The 26,485-nt window shown below is 40.4% G+C and overlaps 1 protein-coding gene and 1 long non-coding RNA gene across 24 annotated transcripts in view; both read right to left on the reverse strand.

Moving 5' to 3' along the window:
* DENND1B (DENN domain containing 1B) overlaps positions 1 to 26,485 on the reverse strand; it is a 326,057-nt gene that overhangs the window by 60,826 nt on the left and 238,746 nt on the right. For all 23 annotated transcript variants that reach the window (XM_084979381.1, XM_084979374.1, XM_084979370.1 and 20 more), the window contains 2 exons: positions 17,871 to 17,996; positions 4,083 to 4,184 (listed from right to left, as the gene is read on the reverse strand). In XM_084979381.1, the coding sequence (XP_084835507.1) occupies positions 4,083 to 4,184; positions 17,871 to 17,996 (228 nt within the window). The remainder of the gene's footprint in view (positions 1 to 4,082; positions 4,185 to 17,870; positions 17,997 to 26,485) is intronic.
* LOC146398864 (uncharacterized) lies at positions 11,254 to 13,039 on the reverse strand. Its single transcript, XR_014817539.1, has 2 exons — positions 12,775 to 13,039; positions 11,254 to 12,120 (listed from the first exon to the last, which is right to left on the reverse strand). It is a non-coding gene; the product is annotated as an uncharacterized LOC146398864 (long non-coding RNA).

Raw genomic sequence — 26,485 nt, forward strand, 5'->3', positions numbered from 1 at the left:
CCTTGTTTAAAGTCCAATGATTAGGGATTTAAACTACACATGTAAAAATGCCTTCACAGCAACACCTAGTTTAGTGTCCCATTATATAACTTGGGACCACAGCCGAGCCAAGGGGACACATCATGAAAGCTGACACAAAGGGCAAACTCCGTTTTTGCAGGGAAATGTTTTCAGGGCGCTTTACAATCAAAATGTATTTCAGGTGGCAGAGGATTCTAGGTGTTTTTTTCTCAACACACCAAAGATACGGCAGCACCTCCTGGATTCCACCACGGCTGATGGGAAGTCATCGGTCAGTATGTCGCTCTTTCAACGTAAGGTCTTGTTTCCTTTTTAACATGTCCGTCTCTATTCAATGTGTTAGAGCTGAATACACTGGGTGGATGTAGATGTCTTTTCATTTACTCGGTCTGGCGATGCGGGACTTAAATCTGTAAAGCGGTGCCTTCACTGGTTCTGCCCAGTCCTTTCAACCAGCATCTCCCCCTTTTCCTGTCTACTCCCTTCCGAACTGACTATGTGCATTTCAGACATGTCCACTCTACCCTTCAAATCTATCAGCCTCTTAGGTTTTCTACATCTTCATCGCTCTGTACTATATTCCAGATAATTTTTTTTTCCAGATATATCTTCCAGCTCAGGAAGTCTCTCTTTAGTTAGATCTGATCGGCTATTAAACAAGCCGATTTCCTTTCATTTAAATTACATGCTTCCTTACCAGAAGTTTCTTGGCTACATTCTTAAAATTGGCTTCACATTCTTTAAGGTTTTTATGGCCTGAGCATTTTTATATCTTGTAACTGAACATCTTAAACACGGCTATTTTATATTCCACGTCTGATAAATCCAGTATCTGCAGCCTCTGCCAGTCAGTTTCTATCTGCTGTTTCTGCTAGTTCTGGTGTGTGATCTGTTTCTCAGGATGTGTACTGACTTTTAACAGTGGATGTTTCTTGGGGGTGTTAGCTGGGAGGATCCTTCGATGCCTGGACGAAGGTGGACTCTCAGGAGGGTGTGCACTTGCTTCCGCTGGGGCCTGAGGGCCCTGACAGCGAATGATCACTTCACACTTGGCCTGGGTTTGGTCAGACCAAATCAGAAACTGGTCGCTCAGGCTTCAGCTTCCTGGGCACGCGGGTGTGTGGGAACTGCTCGGCAGCATCTCCCCTCCCCTCCCCTCCACTCGGCAGCAGAGCTTCAGATGCAGGATCCCCAGGAAAGGGCTGGAGGGAGGGAGCACCTTCATTTCTTGTTCACCTTTACACGAAGTCTCCTCAGATTTATGGAGTTGTCTCCTCCTCACCTCTCATCTTGGGCTCTGTCTCCTGCACCCCCTCACCACAGGACGTTTTTCAAATCCTGCATTTTAAATTGTTTCAGTACCTAAGTGAGCTCTGGGTCCTTCTCGGCTGCATTATCAGAAGTAACAGCTGGCTTTCACTCTTACCTCACAATTACACGCTTCTCTCTGGGGCTTGTGGTCCCTCAATTCCAATGCACGTGAGCTGTCAAATAGAGAGAAGTCCTGGGTAGTTCTGGACCCACGATGGATCACAAATTCCTAGTCAGGAATATTAATCATTTGTACCTAATAAATATTTTTATAGATTCTTCCAGAAAGATCTATAGTGTCTTGGAGAATTTACCTATGTTGATCATTTTTTTTTACCAACTGATTCTTACTTCTGTTTTTGGTTTTCCTTCTTTTCCTCAAGCTTCAGTGAAGGGTAACTGATACACCAAAACCTGCACATAATTAGTGCAGACAACTTGGGGAGTTTGGACACACGGATATGTTTCTGTTACCATCACCGCAGTCACAATCCAGGTAATGAGCATATCCATCACCTCCAAAAAGTTCCCGGTGTCCTTTAGTGGTTTTGTTTGTGGGAAGGACGCCAGCGTGAGATCCACCCTTGACACATTTTTCTCCAGGGCCCGACACTCCTGTCGGCATGGGCACCGCACAGCAACATTCTCCTCTTCAGAAGTCTGTGAAACCCAGTCCTGGACTCTTTCAAGTCCTTTCAGGGACATCTTCAAGGACCACTGTCATAAAGTTTATAAAAGAGTATCAAGTTCTGGAGTTCCCGTCATGGTGCAGTGGAAACGAATCCGACTAGGAACCATGAGGTTGAGGGTTCGATCCCTCGCCTCGCTCAGTGGGTTAAGGATCCAGTGTTGCCATGAGCTGTGGTGTAGGTCAAAGACAAGGCTCAGATCCCGTGTTGCTGTGGCTCTGGCATAGGCCGGCAGCTACAGGTCCAATTAGACCCCTAGCCTGGGAACCTCCATATGCCGCAGGTGCAGCCCTAAAAAGACAAACAAACAAAAAAAAAAAGAGTATCAAGTTCAAGGACATGGTCAACTGGTGTGCATCAAACTATCCAAAGTGTCCACATGAACGTTCTAACTAGATCGACCATTTTCATATTTTACATTGAGCCTTTGTGACCAAATTGTATTTCTAAAAAATCCTGCATAGATATGTATTTTGTTAGTGTAACTGCTCTAAGGAGAGGCAGACACGGAAACTTGCTGGGCTTTTCCAAGGCGCCTGCACTGTCATGCTCAGAGCGCACATGTACTAACTCACACAGACTTTAGCACAACCTGTGGGGCAGGTGATGCTGCTGCAATTTTACAGAAACAGACACTTACAAAAGATAAACTAGTGAGTGATAAAGCCAAGGTTTAACCCAACTGCACCTTACTCCTAAAATACATATTCCTTTCTAGTTAAATTTTAAAAAAAAATTTACTATGTGTAAACTACCAAACCATAAGACTAGCCGCAGAGTCTTGTGGTGAGAGGGAGGTAATGAGTTATTCCGCCCACCCATTCACTCCTGACCCTCATATAATGTGACCTTCATGACTCTGTTGTGACAATGAGAAGTAGAACTCTTGACAGACAAAAATACAAAGAGGGTGTTAAAAAGCAGACGGGACGCCTAGCCTGGGGCGATGCTGTGCTCGGCACTTCAGCACTTACAGACGTCACTTGATCCTTGTTCCGACCCCCAGAAGTCATTTGGTCTACACCGGGGCCTCTAGGGACAGAGAGCTCCAGAGGTAGCCCACTCCATCCTTGGAGATCACAAGACACCTTTGATTGTGAAGCCCGCCAATCCTGGTTCTGTCTGCTCTATAAAGCTGTGCGCTAGACAAACTCAACCTTTCTTGAAGGTCACCTTCACATACTGGAAGACAGCATTTTTTCAGCTCAGATCATTTTTTAAAACCTCCTCAGCATCTAGAGCTAAACAGTACTGGATGTGTCATCATGCTGATTTCTATACTTACCTAACTTGAAGGTCTTTGTGAGTTATTTGGTCTCTTTCCTCTTAATAGCCAGAGGAATTTCTATTAGCTTGTTGGCTTCTCAAGGGCATACTGCGTTTTTATTCATGTTTGCATCCTGGCCCAGAGCACAGTTTAGGAGACTGTGGAGGTTGGCATTAAATGTTGAATTAGCATAGCTAACTCTACACTTAAAATTGTCATGTGGAATAAGAAAAGTAAGTGTTAAGACCTTAATTTAAATTATATAAACAGAAGCTAAGCCAGGCCTAAATTAAGAGGCTTGCCATGGGATAAAAGAAACAGTGCATCGAAACTTCCTGAATTCTGATCTTAAGCTGCTGTCATTTGAAATAAGTATATTTTCTGAGCCAGAAATCAAGATACACAGTATGACTACTGATTTTTTCTGAATTTTGATTTTTGTGATTATGAAAAGTCTTACAAAGCTCAAAAAGCTACGTATAGGAATTGTCTTTATAAAATGGATGACACAGGGACAGTCCTATCAGAAACTCAGTTTGTTTACGTATCAATCTACCCCTCTGAGATAATGCCTTCTAAGATGTCTTGCAGTCACGGTGCTTTTTCTGCGGTGCACGGATTCTCTTTCTCTGTGAGGAAGTAACTTTTGATGAGCTGAGCTGAGCAACCTTTGATGAGGAATTTTTCCACAGCAAAGTTAGGACGTAATTTTGCAATGATGAAATGTTTTACACATTGCTGTCATACTTCTATAATCTTCTGCTACAGAACAAATTGTGGAGGTCGCTTCTTACCTGCTTAAAAAGCTGGAGGTTAACTGCAGTTTCCAAGAACTGTTTCATCAGACTTGAACGGTGCTTTGTAAAACTCTCCTCACAGAAAGTGATGGGCTCACCCTGGAAGGAAACAAAGAACAGAAAGTCAGAGTGAACCAGCCCATCCAAAGAGGCACGGGAGGGCCACGAAGGACTGTAAGACCCAGAATCGACCTCAGGGGCTTCGAGGGCAGAGCGGGTCAGAAAGACCTTTACTCGTCAGAGCTGGAATCCAGAATCCAGGCTGGCAGGAATCGTCCTCTACTGATAAGTGTCCATGGGAGCTTACTAACCAAGGACCCCTGGGGCTCTTAAAAGTGCTCATTTTCACTCTCTCAGAGTAAGAATAAATCCTCTTAAAATAAAGATTTAGCATCATCAGGTTGAAGTATGAGCATGAAAAACAGTACATATATCTGGAAAAGTCCAACAATTATATTTCATCCGGATTAGAAAACTTTCTTACTGTAACAACTGCTGTGTGGTTTTTGCCACTGATAGGATGATCATTAATTCCTTCTGAAATCAATTAAAAGGTCTTAGAATCACATTCCCTTCGTGCCTGCAACGACAACCCTGACTGGATTCTTCCTAGGGTGAGTCCCACACAGCACGTGCCTCCATGCATCCTGTTGCTAAGTGTCTTGTGGTAGCTGAGGCTCCTGCTTCCAATGACATGGACTTTAATTCCAAACACGGAGTCCACGTGTCCCGCGTTCCCCCACGCATGACCTCGGAAAACGGCCGCCGCCTGACGGATCTCTGCCCCTGCTGCTTCCCTCAATAGGCTGATGATTCTCTTGCTCAGTCGACACAGAGGACGAGAGGTGACCCATGAGAGCAGAGAGGAGCGCCCAGGATTCAGTCCTTATACTAAATCACGCAGCAATCCACATCGCGGTAAAAAAGAAAAAAGTGAGCTTGCCCACCTTCCTACAAAACTTTGAGGAAATATTCATCATGATTTAATTTTAAGGACGAATTCAATGCCTCCCATTACAGGTATCCGTAAGTGAGATTCAACTGTTAACCACAGAACGGCACAGTTCTGTACACCAGCCATCAGTCGCACAGAGCTCCTGAAATGTAAATTTCTGAAAATTCAAACTGAAAATTTGGTTTCTCAGCTGCACCGGCCACATGTGAAATGCTCAGCGGCCACAAGTGGCTAGTGGCTAACATATCAGACAGCACAGATAGCACAAAAAGTCTTCTTGGACAGCACCGTTAGAGAAGGAAGAAAATAAACTCAAATTAAGTGTCAGAGAAGACAATTCAATAATCTATTAATTGATGCCAACTGCTACCACCAGCCATTGGCCAGTGATCTGAAAATAAAACCATCATCATACATTTTTATGTTGGTTGCTGCCATTGTTAAGTACTAGAGGATGATTTTTAAGTACAAATTTTAAAAACTGGATTAATATACATAAATATACTTTGGATTATCAAAAATACATCATATTTGCCACTATCATTGAACTTACACTCTAATGGGAAAAAAAAACCCACAACAAATACACCATCCTGCTGTTTTTGTATTGCTAGTATCAGCAACGTGTCTAGTTATTCTGGGAGCCCAATAAAAGTTCTATAAGTGAATAAAATAACTAGTGAGTGCATTAAGGCCTTGCTCCGTATGACATACTATCTTACCAAAAACAAATATAAATGTTAAGAATAAACAAAATTATTGCCTCTAATGGCAGCTCCAATTATGTCACTGCTATTACAAAGAAACCAGGACTACTGATAATTTTTTTCTGTATTTCTTTTTTTTTTTTTGTCTTTTGTCATTTTAGGGCCGCACCTGCGGCATATGGAGGTTCCCAGGCTAGGGGTCTAATTACAGAGCTGTAGCTGCCAGCCCATGCCAGAGCCACAGCAATGCAAGATCTGAGCCACATCTGTGACCTACACCACAGCTCACGGCAATGCCAGATCCTTAATCCACTGAGCGAGGCCAGGGATCGAACCCACAACTTCATGGTTCCTAGTTGGATTCACTTCTGCTATGCCATGATGGGAACTCCTTTTTTTTTTTTTTTTTTTTTAATTATAGTTGATTTACAATGTTCTGTCAATTTCTGTTGTACAGCAAAGTAACCCAGTTCGTGGAAAAAAGTGTGTGTGTGAAATATGAAATATATTTATATAAAAGTATATATACATATATATATATACACCTTTTTTTTACATTATCCTTCATCATATTCCAGCACAAGTGTTAAGATATAGTTCCTTGGACTATATAGCAGAATCTCATTGCTTATCCATTCCAATTTTTGTTTTTATTTGATAGATTTTCCCCCCAAATGTATAAAAAAAATATATATATACACACACACACATATATATATTTTTTGTCTTTTCATCTTTTCTAGGGCCGCACTCGTGGCATATGGAGGTTCCCAGGCTAGAGGTCTAATGGGAGCTGCAGACGCTGGCCTAGCCACAGCCACAGCCACAGCCACAGCAATGCAGGATCCAAGCCGCGTCTTCAACCTACACCACAGCTCACGGCAACGCCGGATCCTTAACCCACTGAGCAAGGCCAGGGATTGAACCTGCAACCTCATGTTTCCTAGTCTGATTTGTTTACCACTGCGCCACAATGGGAACTCCTATAAAAGATATTTTATTACTGTCTATAATATGTCTAAAAGTTGTCATTAACGTTGCAGAATGCTCTTCAATTCAAATACAAAGTTCTATCTTGAACTGAAATACTCTTGAATTCAAACATAAAGTTCCATCTCCACCCGAAAAGTTTTGACTTCCTGTGTTACAAGCAAGGGTTTCTTTTGGTTGGAGGGAGGGGAGCAAGGCGAGGGCTGAGAGCAAAGTCTACCTATGCTCTCTCACAAGTCAGCTGTAATGTACTCATTAGCCAACATGAACGACCCTGAAAGCACTCTGTTCTCATTAATCTTCCAGCAACTGCGTGCAATCCTTCGAGAGAAGGAGTAAGAGAAAGTTCAGATTTGCTGTCCACCCATTTCTGATAACACGAATCCCGGTAAGAGCTTCCAACTGAACCGTCACCTGATTACACAGTTTATTCCTTAAGAATCTTAATGATAACGAGGAACACAAAGCCCTGACACACCCCAGCATTTTCTGTCAGGGAAAAGAAAAATAAGTCTTGATTAACAATGCTCTCAAGTTTTATGTATCAATACACAAAGGTCTCAATTACTGTCACCCTTAGGGTATATCCTAGAAACATGTTGTAAATGACTCCCCAGTATGAGATCTTTTAAATCCAAGTCGAGTGACTTGACAAGAAGGAACTCTGCTTACGATCTTCTGATTTATTTGCCATCTAATAAAAAATCAGGATTAGGTTTGAGTGGTTTCTCAGAAACTTTCTCATTCCAAGTAAGGTGACCATACACCCAATGCTACCTAGGAAATGCCCAGCTTATGCCTAGTATGAAAGATTTCAGCTGGGACCAACTGGCAGCTTTGCAGAGATAATATGAACCAGTTTGGAAAACTAATGGAAACTTTATGAAAAGCTGGTAAATGTGGTAGACAGTCTTGAGAGAGGCCAGTCATGGACAGACAGTGGGTTAGTGTGTCTGGAGTGGGTATCAATTAGAGGAAGCATCAAAGTGAGATACTCAACAGCCAGCTGAAGCCTAGTGGCTGAAGGGCATGAAATGCAGGCAGTCCCCAAGGAAGATACAAGGTAGGCTGGGCTGGACTGCAAAAAGCCCGTGCCATGATCTGAGACAGGCATATCCTTCAAGAAGAAGTGTGTACTCAGTGAAGCGACAGCATTCTATCTGGGCCTTAGAAAAGGAGGGTTAGTGGGCAAAAGAAAACAATGGAAATAGGAGGATCGATTAACAGGGCAAAGTCACTCAGGCAGGAAAAGATGGCTTAGGCAGCGGAAAAGAAGAAAACGGCCGTGACTCCCATCATAACACGTAGAGGGCACTCCTGGCTCTGACGCAGAGTAGCTGATGCCTTCACAGTCCTGAGGACGGGCAGGCACTTCACACACATCAGCTCACATAACCCTCACGCTTCCCGTCCTCCTATGTCACATGTGAGGAACGTCAAAAAATCCATGTCACCGGCTCAGGTCTGCACGGCGCAGAAGCGTCAGAGGCAGGATTCAGATTCCGGCTGCGCGCTCACGTCCAAGGATCTAAGACTACATGCAATACATTATTTACTCTATGTCATGTAATCTGAAAAAGCACAATAAGCTGTGAGCATTATTCCATTTTACAGATGAAGAAGCTGAAGCTCAGAGAGTTGAAGCGGATTTACCCAGGTTGTAAAAGTGTGAAGTTCGTGTGGTTAAACTACGTTGCCAAACATTGCACAGCAAAATTCACAGGACTTGTTTATCAACTGATAGACAGCAGTGGTTCTCAAAGCATGGTCCAGGGACTCAGATTGTTTCACAGGGTCTTCAGCATCAAATTTATTTTCTTAATAGTGCTAGGATGGTATTTGCCCTTTTCAATTTCATTTTCTCATGAGATCCAGGAGAGCTTACCAGAGGCTTCACAATTTGCGATACTGTGACAGACGAAAAGAATCAAATATGAGAATCCAGGCAACTTCTTTTAAGCCAGACAGTAAAGAGAGCTGGAAAAATGTAAAATGGTGCCATTCTTCTGACCAAATTGTTTAGAAATAGTTATTTTTCATAAAAATATGCCTTAATGTTGATCGTTAGATTTGTTTTTATTTTTCCATTAAAAATTTTTTTTCTCTTTTATTAGTTTGTATCGTTCTTAAATACATTAATAAATATTAAAAATATTTTATGGTAAGTAGTGACAGATACACCCGACATAAACAAAACATTCTCTGGTGTCTTTGATAATTTTTAAGGGTGTAAAGATATCTGGACACATGAAGTTTAAGAACTACTGATGCAAACGAAAAGACAAGCAGGGGTCAAAGGTGACTTCCAGATTTCTAGCTTGAGGATCAAAAGATGGTATTATTTATTAAAGGCTAGAAATACAGAACAAAAGCCAGGCTTAAGAGGAACCTGAGAAAATCAACCCTGGTTGAAATCAATCTCAGGTTAGGTTCTAAGCCAAGCCTGACACAGGGATTCTTGCTCAGGTCATTTGTTGGTGGAGATTCTCAGGAAACAGGTACTAAGGGAAACAGAGAAGCAAGGTTGGGGTTCCAGCTGCAGATCAGCTTCAGCCTGAACCACAGAAAAGCACTAACTGTGCGGCAGAGTCCATCCCCTTGAGGCAAGAAGGCCAGTGTGTTTTACCCGATGTCGGTCAGTGTTCTCGGGGGGGAAGGCGGGGGTAGGATGAGGGGCCTGAAGAGGCACTCCCCCTTCAGCCAAGGGCAGTTTTCCTCTGGAAAGAGCAGCAGCCGGCAGGACAGCCCGGTCTAGAGCACCAAGAGCAGCCACTCTGGCACAGCAAAGGGCAGCGGGGTGTCTGAAGGGCACATGGAGATGGCTAACACCACCCAGAAATCCAAGTTTGGAAAATGTGTTGTTTAATATGCGTTTGGGAATCATCTGCAGAGAGCGAAATACTTAAAGTTAAGCTGATCACATCGCTTAGGGAAAAAGATTGATGCAACTGAGAAATACTCATTTATAATCTCCTTTTAAAAATTATATTGTTCACTGCCAGAAAAAAATAAGTAAATAAATGCATATATACATTGTTCAGGGGAGACACAGAATAACCAGGTAGAAACATGAAAAGGTGAAAAAGGAAAACTCTCGGTGGGAAAATTCTGACATGACGGTAAAGCAACTGACTTCTCTTGCTCAGGGAACCGTGATGAGGCAACAGAAAGGAACCAAAGCCCAAATCGCTGCACTGGAATGTCACACGGAGGGAGGAGCAGGGAAGGAAGGGCGTGAGAAGACTGATGTGTCCTGGCGTGGGGGTGACATTCTCATTTCAGAGAAGGGAGAGCCAGAGAGGAACCGCAGCCCGGCGCACGTGACATTTGCCTACGTCAGTCAACACAGACGGTCTAGGAAGACTCAACAACCCACAGGCACCCTCCGAGGGGGCTCGCCTTGGTAGTGCGCTATTACTAATAGGAGAAATGCCACAACGCACCTGGATTTATCTTGGAAAACATATTAAGCAGAGCAGGACCATGACTGCCCACAGAACAACGTCGTTCTCGGTCACCTGTATGCTAAGAACGGGGAAGAAAAAACGTGCTCTTTAGCTGGGGTGCTAGGAACTGCCCGTCACTCGTCACTCGTAGCGGATGGCATTTAAATAACTCAGCCCTGCCCTCTGTGGCAGAAATCTGGCCCACATGGAACAGAGGATGTACCTCACAGGTTCCTGGATTACTTTCAACAGAAAAAAGTAAATTCTCCATCCTCCGTGTATCTACAGGCTTTTGTAGCTTTCTTTTATTTTCTGCCTTGTGTTAACAGTTACTTTATATATTTTCTCTGTGAGGTCTCGAGGTCTGGGACTAAACCCTTGTAAACCTTTGCATTCCCTACAGCAGCCAATCCAGACCGTGCATTTTGTGTGTTCAATAAATATCCACTGGTGACTATGTGAATTATCTGTATAGGATAATTAAGGCATCGGTAAGGTATGGATGAAATGGGGCTGGTTTTCCTACTCTACTGTTAGGTCCAGCTTCAGAGAAATTATCATTATTGAATTAATATAACATTTTTGTTTAGTTTGTTTTTAAGAATAGATATGTTTCAAATTCTATATTGTCCTCTAGAGTAGGAAACCTTGCAAGAACAAGAAAATGCTTAAAACACAGACTAGATGGTTACGCTTTAAGAATGTATATGACTTAGCAAAAATTTGTATTGAAAAAAATTAGGGCGTAATAATATCAGGACGAATGATACTGTATGAAGTTTGTATTGAAAAAAATTAAGGCGTAATAATATCAGGAGGAATGATATTGTACAAAATGTGAAATAAAGTGTCAGCGTAATCCTCAGTTCCTTAATGCACTTAGACTTCATAAGTAATGCCACTATTATATAAGGGGTATAAACAAACTAAGCAAAAATGTCCACATAGCGATGGTGTATTTACATTTTTAAATCTCTGATTTTTTTTATTAGAGTACAGCTCATTTACAATGTTGTGCCAATTTCTGCGGGACAGCAAAGTGATTCAGTCATACATATATATAGATTCTCTTTTTATATTAGTTTCCATCATGGTCTATTCTAGGAGATTAGATAGAGTTCCCTAGGCTATACAGCAGGACCTCACTGCTTATCCATTCTAAACGCAATAGTTTGCCACTGCTAACCCCAAACTCCCCATCCATCCCTCCTCCCCTCCCCCTTGGCAACCACAAGTCTGTTCTCTATGTCTATGAGTCTGTTTCTGTTTTGTAAATAGGTTCATTTGTGCTCTATTTTAGATTTAAATCTCTGAATGATTCTGCTACCAGTTCTCTCAAGGGCATATTAAAATATAGTTAGGTTCTCACGGAAGACAGCAATAAAAGATTTTTCAGGTATATAACATTTTTCTTCCAAGTGTCCCAATGCTGTTGTTATGAAAGGAACTGCAAATCTACTCTCAGAGCTGCTTAACCATGAAAACAATGCTTTCTTCTACTGCTGAAAATCATTCATGAAAAAGTCTCATATTCAAATAATAAATTTTAATCATTATTAAAAGCAAAAATCTTCTCTCATATACATGTATAATTATGAGTTTATCCTAAGTTACTGGATCTGTCTTGAAAATATATGCTATCAATGTTCCATTTGCCTATGATTCAGCAAAACTGATAGGAAAAGAAATTGATTTTTCTAGACACAGCTGTTTCTAGCACTTTGCTTAAACTTGAACACTTTAGGAGTTCCCGTCGTGGCGCAGTGGTTAACGAATCCGACTAAGAACCATGAGGTTGCATGTTCAATCCCTGGCCTTGCTCAGTGGGTTAATGATCCGGCGTTGCCATGAGCTGTGGTGTAGGTTGCAGATGCCGCTCAGATCCTGCGTTGCTGTGGCTCTGGTGTAGGCCAGCGGCTACAGCTCTGATTCGACCCCTAGCCTGGGAACCTCCATATGCCATGGGAGCAGCCCAAGAAATGGCAAAAAGACCAAAAAAAAAAAAAAAAAAAGCTTGAACACTTTAAAAGATAAGTAGATTTATGTATTAATTTTATACATACTATGAAAAAATATTTTTCTCCCCCATAGCTTAAGGAAAAACATTCTCTCTTCTCAATGAAATCTACTGCCAGTGATGTAAAGATGGAACCCTAACTATCCCCAGTTCTACCTGTCCCATACTCGTTGCGCAGAAATTTTACATTTTTGCTAAAAAATTAAGGAAAACTCCCTCTCTGCTAATTAAAAAAAAGAAAAAAGAAAAAAAGCAGAAAGAGTGCTGTAAAAGCAACCCTATTCTATGAAAAAAACCAAATATTTCTTTTGTAGAATCCCCTCTTTTTAAATTTTTTGTCTTTTTAGGGCCGCACCCACAGCATATGGAGATTCCCAGGCTAGGGGTCCAATGTGAGCTGGAGCCGATGGCCTACACCACAGCCACAGCAACTCAGGATCCGAGCTTCATCTGCAGCCTATACCATGGCTCGGGGCAAACGCCGGATCTTTAACCCACTGATCGAGGCCAGGGACTGAACCTGCATCCTCATGGATACTAGTCAGATTCATTTCCACTGAGCCACAATGGGAACTCCTAGAAACCATCCTAAAGTCAAAAGGTATTCAAGCCTGGGCAACGAACAACTGCTAACCATAAAACTGTGAGGGGTGAGTAAATAAACTTTTCAACTTGGCTTTTGAAGTTTCTAACAACTCAGCAGTTACAAATTTGTCAAATGGGAAGCTTTAAGGCAAAAATTTGGTGAATGGCCGCTTAAAGCATGGATGTCAATTCTGTACTTAAATTATTTGAACTTAATCACAAAGTATGACTCACTGATAATGACTTAATGGAATATAATTTTTAAAATGTCTAAAGGACAACAAATGTTTAAAGGCCCAGATTACTAATCTTTATTTTAAAAAAGAATTTCGTTTTTGTCCATGGGCAAGGCTCCTGGAAGCCCAGAAAAGCTTGTGTTTGAAAAAAATCACATTATCTTAAACAGTCAAAGGAACAGATTTAGGTATCACTTCTATGCTCTTAAGGTAATAAAAGTATATGCTTTTGAATATGCTAAGCAATATTTTAACTCATGCAAACATTTCTTTAGCATTAGCTGTTGTTGCCAAAAAAAATTCTGACTTTCCTTTTTAACAGCTTGTAACACAAATGGTACACACAGGCACAACTGATGGCCTCTGTTAGATATTTAGTACATCATTTTTAAGTATTCTCATGTTTATGACAATGTTTTTATTTTGGGGGAATCAAAGGAGGGTACTTTATTTTAGTTCTATTAAGGGAATTTTCCTTACCAAATGTAATTACTACTTATAAAATGTCAGTTTTAATGATCTCACCTAATATAAAGAGCATTAACTATATGCCAGGCACTATTCTACTAACTTACATATAGGAACTCATTTTATCCTCCAGACAACTGAACAATCCAGGAAGTATTATTACCTTTGTGTGTGTGTGTGTGTGTATGCGCGCGCGTGTGCGCGCGCGCGCACGCTTTTAACACATAAGCAAACTAAAGCACTAAGAGGTTCATTTGCCTGAAGTCATACAACCAGTAAGTCACAGAATGAAGATTCAAACTCTAGTTTTAGAGTCTGTGCCTTTATCACTTTTCTTCAATTTACTTAGTACATTAAAAAAGAAAAAAAGGAGGAGTTCCCTTTGTGGCGCAGCGTAAATGAATCTGACTAGGAACCATGAGGTTGCGGGTTCGATCCCTGGCTTCGATCAGGGGGTTAAGGATCTGGTGCTGCCATGAGCTGTGGTGTAGGTCACAGATGCAGCTCGGATCTGGTGTTGCTGTGGCTCCAGCTCCGATTAGACCCCTAGCCTGGGAACCTCCATATGCTGTGGGTATGGCCCTATAAAGGAAGAAAAAAAGAGAAAAAAAAAGAAGGAAAAAACGATAGTACCAAAGGACAACCATGATATTGACAGAGACAGCCTAGACAGCCAAAATTCACACCAAAAGGGGGGGGGGGGTGGACCTACAGTACTAGTACATGAGTTTGATCTTCCACTTTTGAATTCGTAAAAAGTAGCTAACTTGCTGATGGCTAAAATTCCCAAGCAGGAAAATAGCCATTATTTTATTTGAGACATTTTCCAAAAGCTTTAAGAACTTTTATCATTTTCTCTGTAACTGAGAGCAGTTATAATTTATTTGCCAATCATGCCAGTGTGACATTCAGAGACTGTAGATTAGGCAGTACGAGAAAAGTAACATACTAAGAGCTATCACTCTGACACTTTGAGTGCCTAATTTATAAAATAAGTTACTCTTTCGTGGTATTTAGGATGTGCATTGAAAATGAATTTTCAGATCGTCCTGAGGGCTTTCCCTCACAAGCCACATCCAACTGGTTCCCCGGTGCCACCGCAGGGGGCTCGGAGGGAAGAGGAAGAAGCAGCTCGAGCAGGGGCAGTCAGTCGAGGTAGGCAAAACCATGCATGGAAATATACGGCATGAAGAACAACTTATATGCACTCTGCGAGACGCCTATCCCATCTGCTGCCTTTGAGAAAATTCCTAAGATTCTGTGCCGTTTGCTCAGTCTTTACATAAATGTGTACTGAGTGTCTTCCATGGCTCTTCATTTAGAAGAACTGCGAGGTTCCAGGAGAATGAGGTATGACAACGGCAGCCGAATGGAACAGGGACACCCCAGCCCAGAGCAAGAATAGGACTGTGGAAAGAACACATGCAGATGCCGGCTCCCTCGTCACTACCTGGGTGACTTAGTGAAGTTCTTTAAACTCTATGAGCATCATTTCTCTCATCTTTAAAATGAAAAGGGTAGTATTTTAAAGGCTTGTAAAGATTACATGGGAAAGTTTATTTAAAGGGGCCATCACTGCCTGGTATCTGGTGGGTGCTGAACAGTCAGTTATGGTTTTAATAGCAATTAGTAGTAAGTTCTTAATATCAGCAGAAATAACAATAGAAGAACGATAATAAATAATCTATTAAAAAGGGAAAAGAAGTGTGTTAAAGAAAGTAAATATAATCAATTCACAGAAAGAAAGGGTTAGGATGAACTACAGCTTCAAGGATCAGGAAGGAACTAGATGGCCATTAAAAGCTAGAAAGATAAAAGCACTGCCAGGAAGAAAGAACATTATAAATAAGGGTTTGGAAGCCTGAGAAGCTTGGGACATTTGAAGCCTCAGGCAGAATTCTCTGAATTGAGGTCAAAGTTTAGGAAAAAAGTAAAGCATGACACAGACTACCTGCCCATCATGAGGGCCTTGAACGCCAGGTCAAGAGAAGGCCCTGGGACACGGGTCCACACAGAACTAATCAACAGGTGCAATTCTGTCAAATGTGAAGGAAATGGTGGTTCATTGTTTATGCATGTGAATGATCATGAAATTTGGAAAAGTACTACCTAGTTAAAGGATTCATACCCATTTAAAGCTATTTGGTAATATTTCCCTTTCTGACTGTCCTCCAGTAGCTGGAGGACACTACTGAAATATATTTATGATGAAAAGAGACAAAACCATGAAATAACTGCAACTTTGAAACTTGGCTTTTTAAAAACATCAATCAGAAAATCAAAGATATATATGTGTCTGTTATATAAATGTCCAAAAAGAATGCAATAAAAAATGTACTTTCGATAATTTAGAATACAAGGTTATTTGTAAAGACAATACCTAAAACAAGAAATATGTTATACACAATAAATAAATAATTTCCTTAAAAACTATTTATTTTGAAAATATATGCAAAAAATGTCGAAACACATTTGGTATACTTTAAAAATCAAGCTTTTGTTCAAGGGCTGAGTCAAAAGAAATGTGAAGGCATAGAGAATGAAAATACTATACCCCAACTTCTGGAAAGAACCAGAAGTTAAAAAAGGAAGGATAAAACATCAAACATAAAAAGGAAAAATGCAGATAAATAAATACATTCATAAAACGTGACCAATACACAGGAAAGATATTCTCTGACAAAATTAAATAAGTTCCCACAGATACTAAGAATCTAGAGTTCAAAATGTTTAAAAGAAAGCCAAAGTCACTGAAATCCTCCATCCCTATCTGCTCAATTAAGCTCAAAGAGAGAGAAAATTAAGCTACAGAAATTATAGTAACCAATGTTAAAGATGGGATATTTTTATAATTTTAATGGCACCTAACAACACTGACAATTTAAATCATTTAAGAAAATCTCTTCAATCCACCTTCCTCAAATCTGAAATCTTTCACAGATTTAATAAGAAAATTGGAAAGACAAATGTAGCTTATAGAGATTAACAAGTATTTAACTGTGGCAAAATTCAAGCAAAGTGATCCTTTTAATTTTCCCCCTTTATTATAAACCTGAAACCAATCTCTCTTTCAAGAAATCTGATAACTAAAACCAATCACTACTTCTGTCTTTCAAATTCATTTTTATGTTTCAATTGATATCCAATAATTTTAATGCTCTACTATAGTATGGATGACTGGTTTCCCGTCTTTTAAAGAATGAGACCCTAGAACTGTCAATAATTTTTGAAGACTGCCTTGTGTGAGACACATATATTATGTATAGTACTATGAATTCTACATAATGCTTTTAAAATATACAGATATTTCAAAAAGAAGCATGCAAATTAGACACCTGTACTTGACTAGAGACAGTAGCTGATCTGCCTATAAATTTACAGGTTTCTCCTAATAACTCAGCAGCTCCTCAAAGATGTAAGAGCCATGGGTGGGAACTACGAACTTGGAAGTCAGTTCAGAAGGCATGTGACCCAGTCACACCCGTTTAGTGCCGCATGGTTTATGGTGGGATTTACACACCAAACCTGAAAGTAGACAGAAAAGGACTAAGAATTCTCATTTTACAAATAACAAGATGGAAGTTGACAGAGACTAAAGAGATGGGTCAAGTTTACACAGCTTAGCAAGGGTGAAATGCCCATCAGGAAATAGGTCTCCTTACTTGTTACTAACGCAGTGTTTTTAATCCATTGCAACTTATTCATCTAGTGATGAAAGGGCAGTGTTATTATTTTCATAAAAGCAGACTAATGTACTTGACCAATAGTTCAGAGACAGAGAAACAAATATATTTTGATTTATACCTTTATGGACCATCTAACAACTTAGCTACAATTCTACACAATAATAATTTGGTGGGGGTAATGAAACAAGAAAGAAATGGCAAAATGAGCCAGGATATGCTAAATAGATAAACCTACTGAGAAAAGTGTTACGAATTAGGAAGACAATAAATTCCCAATTATTGCAAAATTTTCAAGTTCTATTAAACTGTCACCTTATACTTGTCACTTCTGAACTCTAATAAACCAAAGTGCCTAGTTAATTTTTTAGTGATCCTAACAAGATCAGGTAGTTGCTCTAAAATGCATTAATGCAATTCATTAACTAGTTCAGAGGTAAGTATTCCAATTCTAGAACAATAAATAAGGTGATATGCAAAAGAATGTGGAAAATCTTAACTATGGGTTACTAAAAGAACTAAAACCAAAAAGTCAAGAAATTGGAGGTAGAACATAATGTTTTAAAGCATGTTATTTTGGATTTTAAAAAGCCTTTGGGATGCTTTTTAGGGTGGGATATTAAAATGTTTCTCTTTCTGCCCCATTCCAAAGAACCGCACAAAAGCAAATTAAAATAGCGATGAAATGAAAAGCTTACGGGTTTGTATCTCAGTGCATCTCTGTAGGATCCAAACAAAGCAGCCTGCGCCCTAAGGAAGGCCCTAGCCACTCCATCACCCGTAGCTGTAGACTGCTTCTTCAGTTTATTTTTCAGGGCCGAGACCTGCGTGGCAGAGAGGAACAGTTAAATTAACACCTCAGAAATTGGTACAGCGAGGTACGAGCCCAATCAGCAGGCAAACCGCAGTGTCTTCAGGTCAGCCCGAACCTCCTCCTCCTCCCCAGTAGCTTATCTTTTTAACTGCAGAGAGCACCTGCTGGTCTGTTAATTGAAAGGAAAGCAGGGGCACAGAGTGATGTGCTAATGCAAATTGGTTTATGCTCTCTTTTTCTCCCAAGGCCTCTTGACATAAATAAGCTGTAATTATTTTACAGTAAACTGCTTGGGAGCCACTTTTCTGCAGGTTTTTAGCCATTACAACATGTGTCTACTTGTTTGGAGACTTAGCCGGGTGGGTATCGTTCATTTCTGCTATGTCAGGTTATTTGTTGCAAGTCCTCCAGGATCACGTCCTATTTAATTGTATGTGGGGAAGCCTCGTTTGTACCTGTGATTTTCCAGTCATTGCTGAATAGTTTTCACCACTATTAGATGGAGAGAGGGGAGCAAAGTCAGGGTTTCTGAGAACCTTCCACGAGTGGAGGACTGTGTCATGTGCAGCACACACTGTCCTATCCAGTCTTTGCAGACTTTTATGAAAGGTATCATGTCACCATTCATGAAGGAAGAAATAGGGGCGCAAGCCTGTGAACCACCTGGCCCTCACTACACAGCTACGAACTGTCAAAACTGAGATTTCAGAGTTGCCGTCATGGCGCAGCAGAAATGAATCTGACTAGGAACCTTGAGGTTCGATCCCTGGCCTCGCTCAATGGGTTAAGGATCCGGCGTTGCCATGAGCTGTGGTCGCAGACGCGGCTCGGATCTGGCATTGCTGTGGCTGTGGTGTAGGCCGGCAGCTGCAGTTCTGATTAGATCCCTAGCCTGGGAACCTCTATATGCCTCGAGTGTGGCCCTAAAAAGACAAAAAGACCAAACAACAACAGCAACAACCTGAGATTTCAACCCAGTTCTGTCCAGTTTTTTTCCACCACCACCTGCAGGATTCAAGTTCAGTGTTACTGCCTTCTGAACCAGTAATCATATTAATCATGTCCTCAAATCAAAGAAACACCACTAGGAATTTGGGCAATTTTTAAAGGCATCTAAATTTGTTAAAAATGTTCACGCATTTCCATCCTTTTCAGTTCCTGTGTCTTTTAGAGAAACACGAATTATTTACGAACAGCCCTTCCTTAGATGAGGATTTTCTAAATGTGATCGCACTCCTAATGTGCCCTCTTCTTTTTTAAAGTGGAGGGGGCGGGATGTGTTCCTATGCATCCAATTCACGTGACCGATTCCTCTCACACAGAATAAAAAACGACACTCTGAACACTTAAAAAATACTATTGATGCTCACACACTTTCTATCAGCATTTTACATGGAAACATGAGGTCATGGAGATACTCATCCTGTTTTCTAAAAAAAAAAAAAAAAAAAAACCTGATGGGACAAATTCTGGTCCGATTGCCGATTGCTCCCTTCTCAGAGCATGTTCCTCATCCTTAGGACACGACCAGATAACAAAACCATGCCATTTCTTCTTCACACATACATGCAAGAAGGAATGTTGCTATTTCTTTATACAAGAGGTCCTGACTACTCTTGTGGATGGTGATTGTAAGTGAATTGTCAACCTAATTAACAACTAAACTTTGAATAATGCTAATGAGAAATGAACACAGCATCAGAGGGAGGACCAGCTCTACAGGTGATAAACCTTCACAGTGGTGACATTTTCCAATGTAAAGCCACAGTTACTGTGATCTGATCAAAGAAAAAGACCCCCATTGGGTCCAATTATAACCATAGTTTTGAAAAAATTATCAAGTTATGATGTTCATAATCTATGCAGAAAGGCCTTTGCAGTATAGGTCTTTCCCCACAGCTGTGATCTTTTCAATTTATATCCAGGCTCCACAGATTCAGATAAAAGTTTGGAGCCTAATTCATTTAGCCCACAAAGTGCATAAACCAGGATTCATTTAAGAGGAAGTTTTTATTATTAAAATCTAACCTCAATAAATGCACGTTTTTAGATAACCCACATATTCAAAAATAAATACAGCTGAAGGATGCAAAAACAAAACACCTGACTTAATGTTCTTGATTCTGAAGTTTGTAACAATGTTATTTTTTTAAGTTTAAAATGCCTTAAAAAAAAGCAGTGTGAATGAAAATCATTACTGTTATTTCATTATTGCCGCCCCCTGCCCCCAAAGACTTATGATGAAAAGAATAAGATGCTAGTCTTTCAAAGTATTATAAAAAAGCAAATGATTGGCTTATTTTTCATTTTACTTTAGGAAACAAAAAACACAAAACCATGCCATTTCATGTCATGCCTTAGAATCTTTGCAGAAGAGAATTCCTCAAAATGTAGTTTTCTGTAACACCTGAAGCTGCCGATTCGTTTGTCCACAAATCAAGAATCCTTGGGACCGTCATGCCGCATGTGGTCCCAGAGGCTGGAGGCAAGTCACACCACCCCTCAGCCTTTATGCCCCCGAGGCCTTGATTGCGTCACTGCTGTGTAAGCTGCCCAGGATACCTACCCCTGTGCCACAAGCCCTTCCTGACCACATCATACTTATGGAGCCTTTGCTTTCAAAATCAGTCAGTGGTAGTTCCTGAGCTTCCTCAAGAGCTCTACAGAAAATGGGAAAGAAGAAGAAAATGCCTGCTCTACAACTGTCCAAGGCAGGAGCCATCAGACACACGAGCACTGGAAACGTGACTAGTCCCAACTGAGAACTGCTGCAGTGGAAGAAATGAGGTGAATTTCGAAGACTTCACACCATTAAAAAAGTAAAATACCTCATTAATAATTTTTACTGGTGACACGGTGAAATAATGATATTTGGAATATACAGGGTTATGTAAAGTATATCATTAAAATTAATTTCACCTATTTCTTTTTACTTTACATAGTTCCTATTACATTGCTAATTGCATTAAGTGGCGCATAGCACATTTCCACCGGACAGTGTGCTATCACTCCCATGAGCACACCAGCTCATTTCATGCAGAGCTGTGAGATTCAAAAACTGCCTCGCAAGAAACATGGTTACATTTCTTTCCTTTGCCTATTTCATTATTCCATTATTTCAACCTTTACAAACTACATAAAAAGAGTTTTTCCTTGACCTACTCTGGGTGGGCTTCGACGACCAGTAGATCTAAGGTGGTTTCTGGGTTTCAGAGACCCGAAGGGCAGCTGAGTTAAGTGTTCTGTAGGCACCAATGAGTGCTCAAGAATAGCCTGTAAAAATGAAATGGTTTTTTAGCCGTCATTTTCAGTTACAAGGCTCTTACCCTCATATAAAATGACTGTGGGAACCTTGCTATTTTCCTGTCTTTTAGATCACAGGAGTAAATTATCACCAGCTACCACTGCCCTTTGCAGTGCTAATCAGCTTTTAGCAGTTTTTATCTATAACAATGGTGATGCCGCTTCTGTACTTTTAAAATACTTGGTCTGGGAAAAAAACCTTTTCTGCTCTGATTTCCAAACATCTCCTTTTAGCCACAAAATAAATGTACATCGTTCCGTGAGATCCTAAGGTTTATACTCACATACAACTGACTTCAGAAAAGCATTCGGAACCTTGGGCACATGGCTCGGATCACTTCACAATCGTATTATGTGATTTTGAAAAAGTATCCACTGTTTTCTCTTTTTATTCTCAAGAAAGTAAGCTTCAATCTCCCATGGCTGGAGATGACCTCAAAACTGACATTTTATTTTATTATGGCATTTTTCAGTCATAAAATTACATACATTACTCTGAAGTCCAATGAGGTATCCTACTGGACCCCCAAAAAATTAAACAGTGCAAAAAAGCTCCAGAATAAATGTGATCTCACTGCTCTTATCTAATGTTCAAATTCCTTTCATACAACAAGAATCCAGGCTTCTAAGCTGCCGTCCACGGGAGGAATTACAACCTGGGCCCGAGCACATGAATGATGGTACAGGAATTCTCCACTTTTACCCTCTTAGCACCGGATGACTACGAACAAAAGGAGGGAATTAATTGCGTGAGTAAACCCAGCAAACAGGTATAAATTAAAAGCGTGCAAGCCACGTGCACAGAGTCTGAGTAATGAAGCAATTATGCAACCAGTGGTTAGGCAGGGAGAGTGCATAAGGGAGTTGAGTTTTTCAGAGAAGGGACAGATAGTTCTCTTAACTTGACTTTTAAATGCATCTTCTCAGGAAAAATAAAGTAACCGCTACAACCCGTACATTTTAACTTTACTTTTTAGCACCACAGAGAGAGACATCAGGATAAAGAGCAGAAGGTAAAAATTAATGTTCAGAAATAACATCTGGATAACCTGCACGACCTGTAGGTTCCTATGATGTTTTTAAGTAGCCCTTTTATGCAACTAAACTGCACTCTAGAAACTACACGCATTTAGAAAAGTTAGTTATCCGCTTTGGGAAAAAGGTACAAAGGTACAATCTTTCCTTCTTCCATGAAACATGTCATGGTAATCATATGAATGAGAGACAGTAAATCCCTGTATGTCTTTCCTTCTAATATTCAGTTTTTTAAGCAACAGAATTAACCCTCCCTCTTAACATAATTTTCTAACAAGCTTCTGTTTAAAGATTAAATAGTAACCTTTAACATTTATGAAATGAAAAACATATGATACCCTCACAGAGGGACCATGACACTGCTTCTTTGACTGCTTCAATTGCCCATCAAAACCTGATCCAGTGTCGTCTACGGCTATTTTCCTTTCCGAGGGATCCTACCACGAAGACAACCGAAATTGCTCTCACTCCGCCTTGAGCCCAATGCCATATGCCCATTTTTCTAATACCAACGTCACTTCCATCCATCCAGGTGCTGGAAAAAGAACCTTGTAGGTCCTCTCGACACCTCGCCTTTCTCATCACCAATAAGCTAGACACTCCTGAGCCCCATCGGTTCAACCTCCGACGGAAATTTCAAATCCATCTACTTTCCTCCAAACCCCTGCCACTCTCAGGGTCAAGCAACTGTCATCTCTCACCCAGACCACTGCAAACAGCCTCCTAACTTGGTCTTCCTGCTTCGTTTCTGCTTCATTATACCCAGGACCCTTCAGGACCCAGAACCCAACATGGTATTTTAGAAGTCATGGGGGACCACACTTGTATTCCTCTGCTAAAAATCTCCAGTGAGTTTCCAATCAAGTCCAAGGGTCCTCAGAGAACGACAGCTCTTTTATGATCTCTCACCCAGCTCTACCACCTAGCTTTGCATAAGTCTCTCTTTCCAGCTCTACAAGACTTCTTTCCATGTCCTAAATTTGCCAACAGCAGAACCTTTGTATATGCTATTCCTTCTCCTGCTTTGCATGGCTTACTCATTCTTGTCATGCAGTCCAGTTCTGCAGACAGATGTTCTGACATGGTGAGCCTGGCTGGACCACAAAAGGCAGATCTGAGTTTGGAGACGGGATCAGATGGCATCGTAGCTCACTCATGAGAGGCACCTGTCAGTCTACAAGCTGCTCCTTCTCTTTGGTCATAGAAATGCTAAGTTTTGACTGGTGATTGGTTAACTGGGCTGGGTTAACCTAGCTGTTTCCCAGCATCACTTCTGACTAGGTATGGCCATGTGGTTGGGTTCAGACTGGTGAGCCCCAGGACCTCAGCGTTTAGGTCTCTGCTCACTCTGCTCCCAGCACAACAAAGGCGTACAGTAGGTGCTCCGTCAATATTTGCTGAGTGAATGAATGGACAAATTAACAAGCTGTCCAAGGCACACTCCTACACTAATTTCTCTAGTTAACTGGATCAGATTATCTGTGATGGCGTCCAGGAACACAATTAATTTAGAAGGTCACCCAATCATATCAGCAAGATTTGGGAGCCACCACCGTGACAGAGCTCAAAACATCATGCACACACAAAGTCTCTCAAATATGGAAAAGGCAAGAACTTGAAAAAACAAGAAACAAACTTTTAAATAATTTTAAAGCCCAAACTAGGTCTTCACATTAAAACACACACACACACACACACAGGCAGTAAGAAGAGAGAGAAGCACATTATTAAGATGATATAGGGAAAAAAGACATTAGGAGAAAGGTTAGGTAATTTAGATGGAAATGAAAAGCAATGAGGAAGTCAAGGAAATTCATGAGCACTTAAAATCACTAAAAGTAACAAACTATAAATCAATGTTAAAATGGTCAACGTGCAGAGACAGGAAGGGAGGAGCTGAAGGGCTGGTCCTGCTGTGGGAGGCAGATTCTCTCCAGCAGCCGCAAATAACAAAGCTCTTTTCAAATGTGAAGCCCAATTCATTAGGATTTTGAGGTTTTGGTTTTTGTTTTCTTTCGCTTTCGCCTTTGAAGTTTATATTTTAAAAAATACATACCAAGAAAATAGTAGGGAAAACAGCAGATTCTGTTCACAGTTTGCAGACAAAAAAACCTTTGTAAACAATCCCATCCCTGAAAGTAACTAGTGAGAAGGGTGGTCCCCTGACACCCAAAGGTGCGCAGGAGCAGGGTGGCTGCCATCGCAGCACCTCCTCCTCCTCAGAGGCAGGAGACCTGAGGCTGCTTCCAGGTTCCTTTCTTCCATCACCATGAAAGGCCACCGAAAATACCCTCAGACAGTGTGCTAGGAAGGGTCTCTTAATAGGGACTCGCAAAGCAACCTCTGTTACAGAGGAGAAAAGAAATGTGACGGTCTTTCTCTCCAGGAGTACAGACTGCCTGCCCGCTCTGCCCGCAGCTCTGTGGCGGGCAATGCTCCCCGGGTGCCCCCAGTGAAGAGCTGGAGGTGAGAGGGCTGGACATTTCCTCAGGGGCAAGCTGAAAGCAGGGTTTGTCTCCTGGACTCTACTGTACTAAACAGCAACAACAAATGTTCTTGAAATTACTCTAGAACCCGAGTGCAATGGTGTTATCTGTCCAACCCGGACACTCAAGAAATTTGCTGGGGACTTCATTTACTGCTAAACATGACAAGGATCCCAGCAGAGCTGCGGCAAACCTGGAACTCATATAATATTCTCTGGGGCCTTTTATTTCCTTTATAACATATATTATGACAATTTAACGCATTAAACCTTCATGTTAGATTAGAGGAAATATCCAATAAATTAATCATATTTATCAACTTCTTTGCATGGTTAAATTTGTTTATATACTTCAATTTTTTAAGCTGATTTTTAAAATTCTCTGAAAAAGCCAAATTTTCCTCGAAACTTATTTCCAAATGAATTAAATCACTTGAGTGTAGATATCTAAAGATTTTAGTTAGAGTCAGAGTCTGGGTTTGTTTTTGATTTTTTTTTTTTTCTTTAGTTCTTTGGGCTTATAATGATTTCTAGTTAACTAGAGCAATTTACGTCTTTCCTTCTCATAACACAGTAGACCATTAACTTAGTCCTCTGTGGGATGCTTGAAAACTTCGCTGTAAGATGCACAGTATTTTAGATGACTCTATTTTATAATAAAATCTTCTCAATGTTTTAGTGATTATGCTTTATACTAAATGCAGCTATCCTACACATGCCGTGGGATACCGTGAATGAGATGAAAACTCTTCAGCATACAGACTGTATTTTCTACACACCCTCATAATAGAAAATAGAACATCATTTTCCAATACTATTGCATATAACGTGAAAATGAGTTTTTGAAACAGTGCTGACAATCCTAGTTTAAATCAAATGCATATACTGATATTTCTTTCACAAGATCAGAATGGAGCGTAAGCTTTTATAGCAAATCTCAAGAGTTCCTCCCTCCACTTAGTCATCTTTATATGAGAGGGACCACGGTCTAGTGTTTGGGGCCTAAGTCTGAGGATCAACGTGTAGGAACAAAATCGCAACATTCCATTAACAGTATACGATCTGTGCCTTCGTCCTCTTATCTAAATTAGGGGTAAGCATATTGACCTGTCTCAAGAGTATATTATTTTTTTACAATCTAATGAGTTAAAAATATTCAAAGACGCTTAAGCAATACAGGTCAGAATTCACTTTCCTAGTGATGAACGCCTGTTACTTTTTCAGATGTCAATTCTGACCTGCTTTCTTCTATAAGAAATAGTTTATAATTGTTTTAACTTAAGAGTCACATGAAGACAGATTTCCTAAATCTCACTGTAATTCTAATGAGCTTAATTTCCCAACAAGTGCAACCTTCTATTTATTTTTGAAATGGTAACGATTCTCCAAATTACTGTTTAAAATGTTAATAATGATAAAAATTAAAATGAGTACTAATACCTTAAAAATACAACATTTTAAATTATGTAATTGAAATTAAATTCATGTATCTATATTTAGAATGGAGGGGTCACTTTTTCTTAAATTAAAATGAACTCATTTGATTGTATTTAATCCAACTTGCTCTTTTTTTCCCCACACTTAAAAATATACCACAAAAATACCAGATGCAATTGATACTATTACACAGCCCTACACATTTACTTCTTTATTTCAAATCACACAAACTACATATG

This window comes from Sus scrofa, chromosome 10, assembly GCF_054392235.1.
Source record: "Sus scrofa isolate SSC_HxYL_T2T_F1_AM1 chromosome 10, Sscrofa_HxYL_maternal_Yorkshire_Landrace_v2.0, whole genome shotgun sequence".
Taxonomy (NCBI): domain Eukaryota; kingdom Metazoa; phylum Chordata; class Mammalia; order Artiodactyla; family Suidae; genus Sus; species Sus scrofa.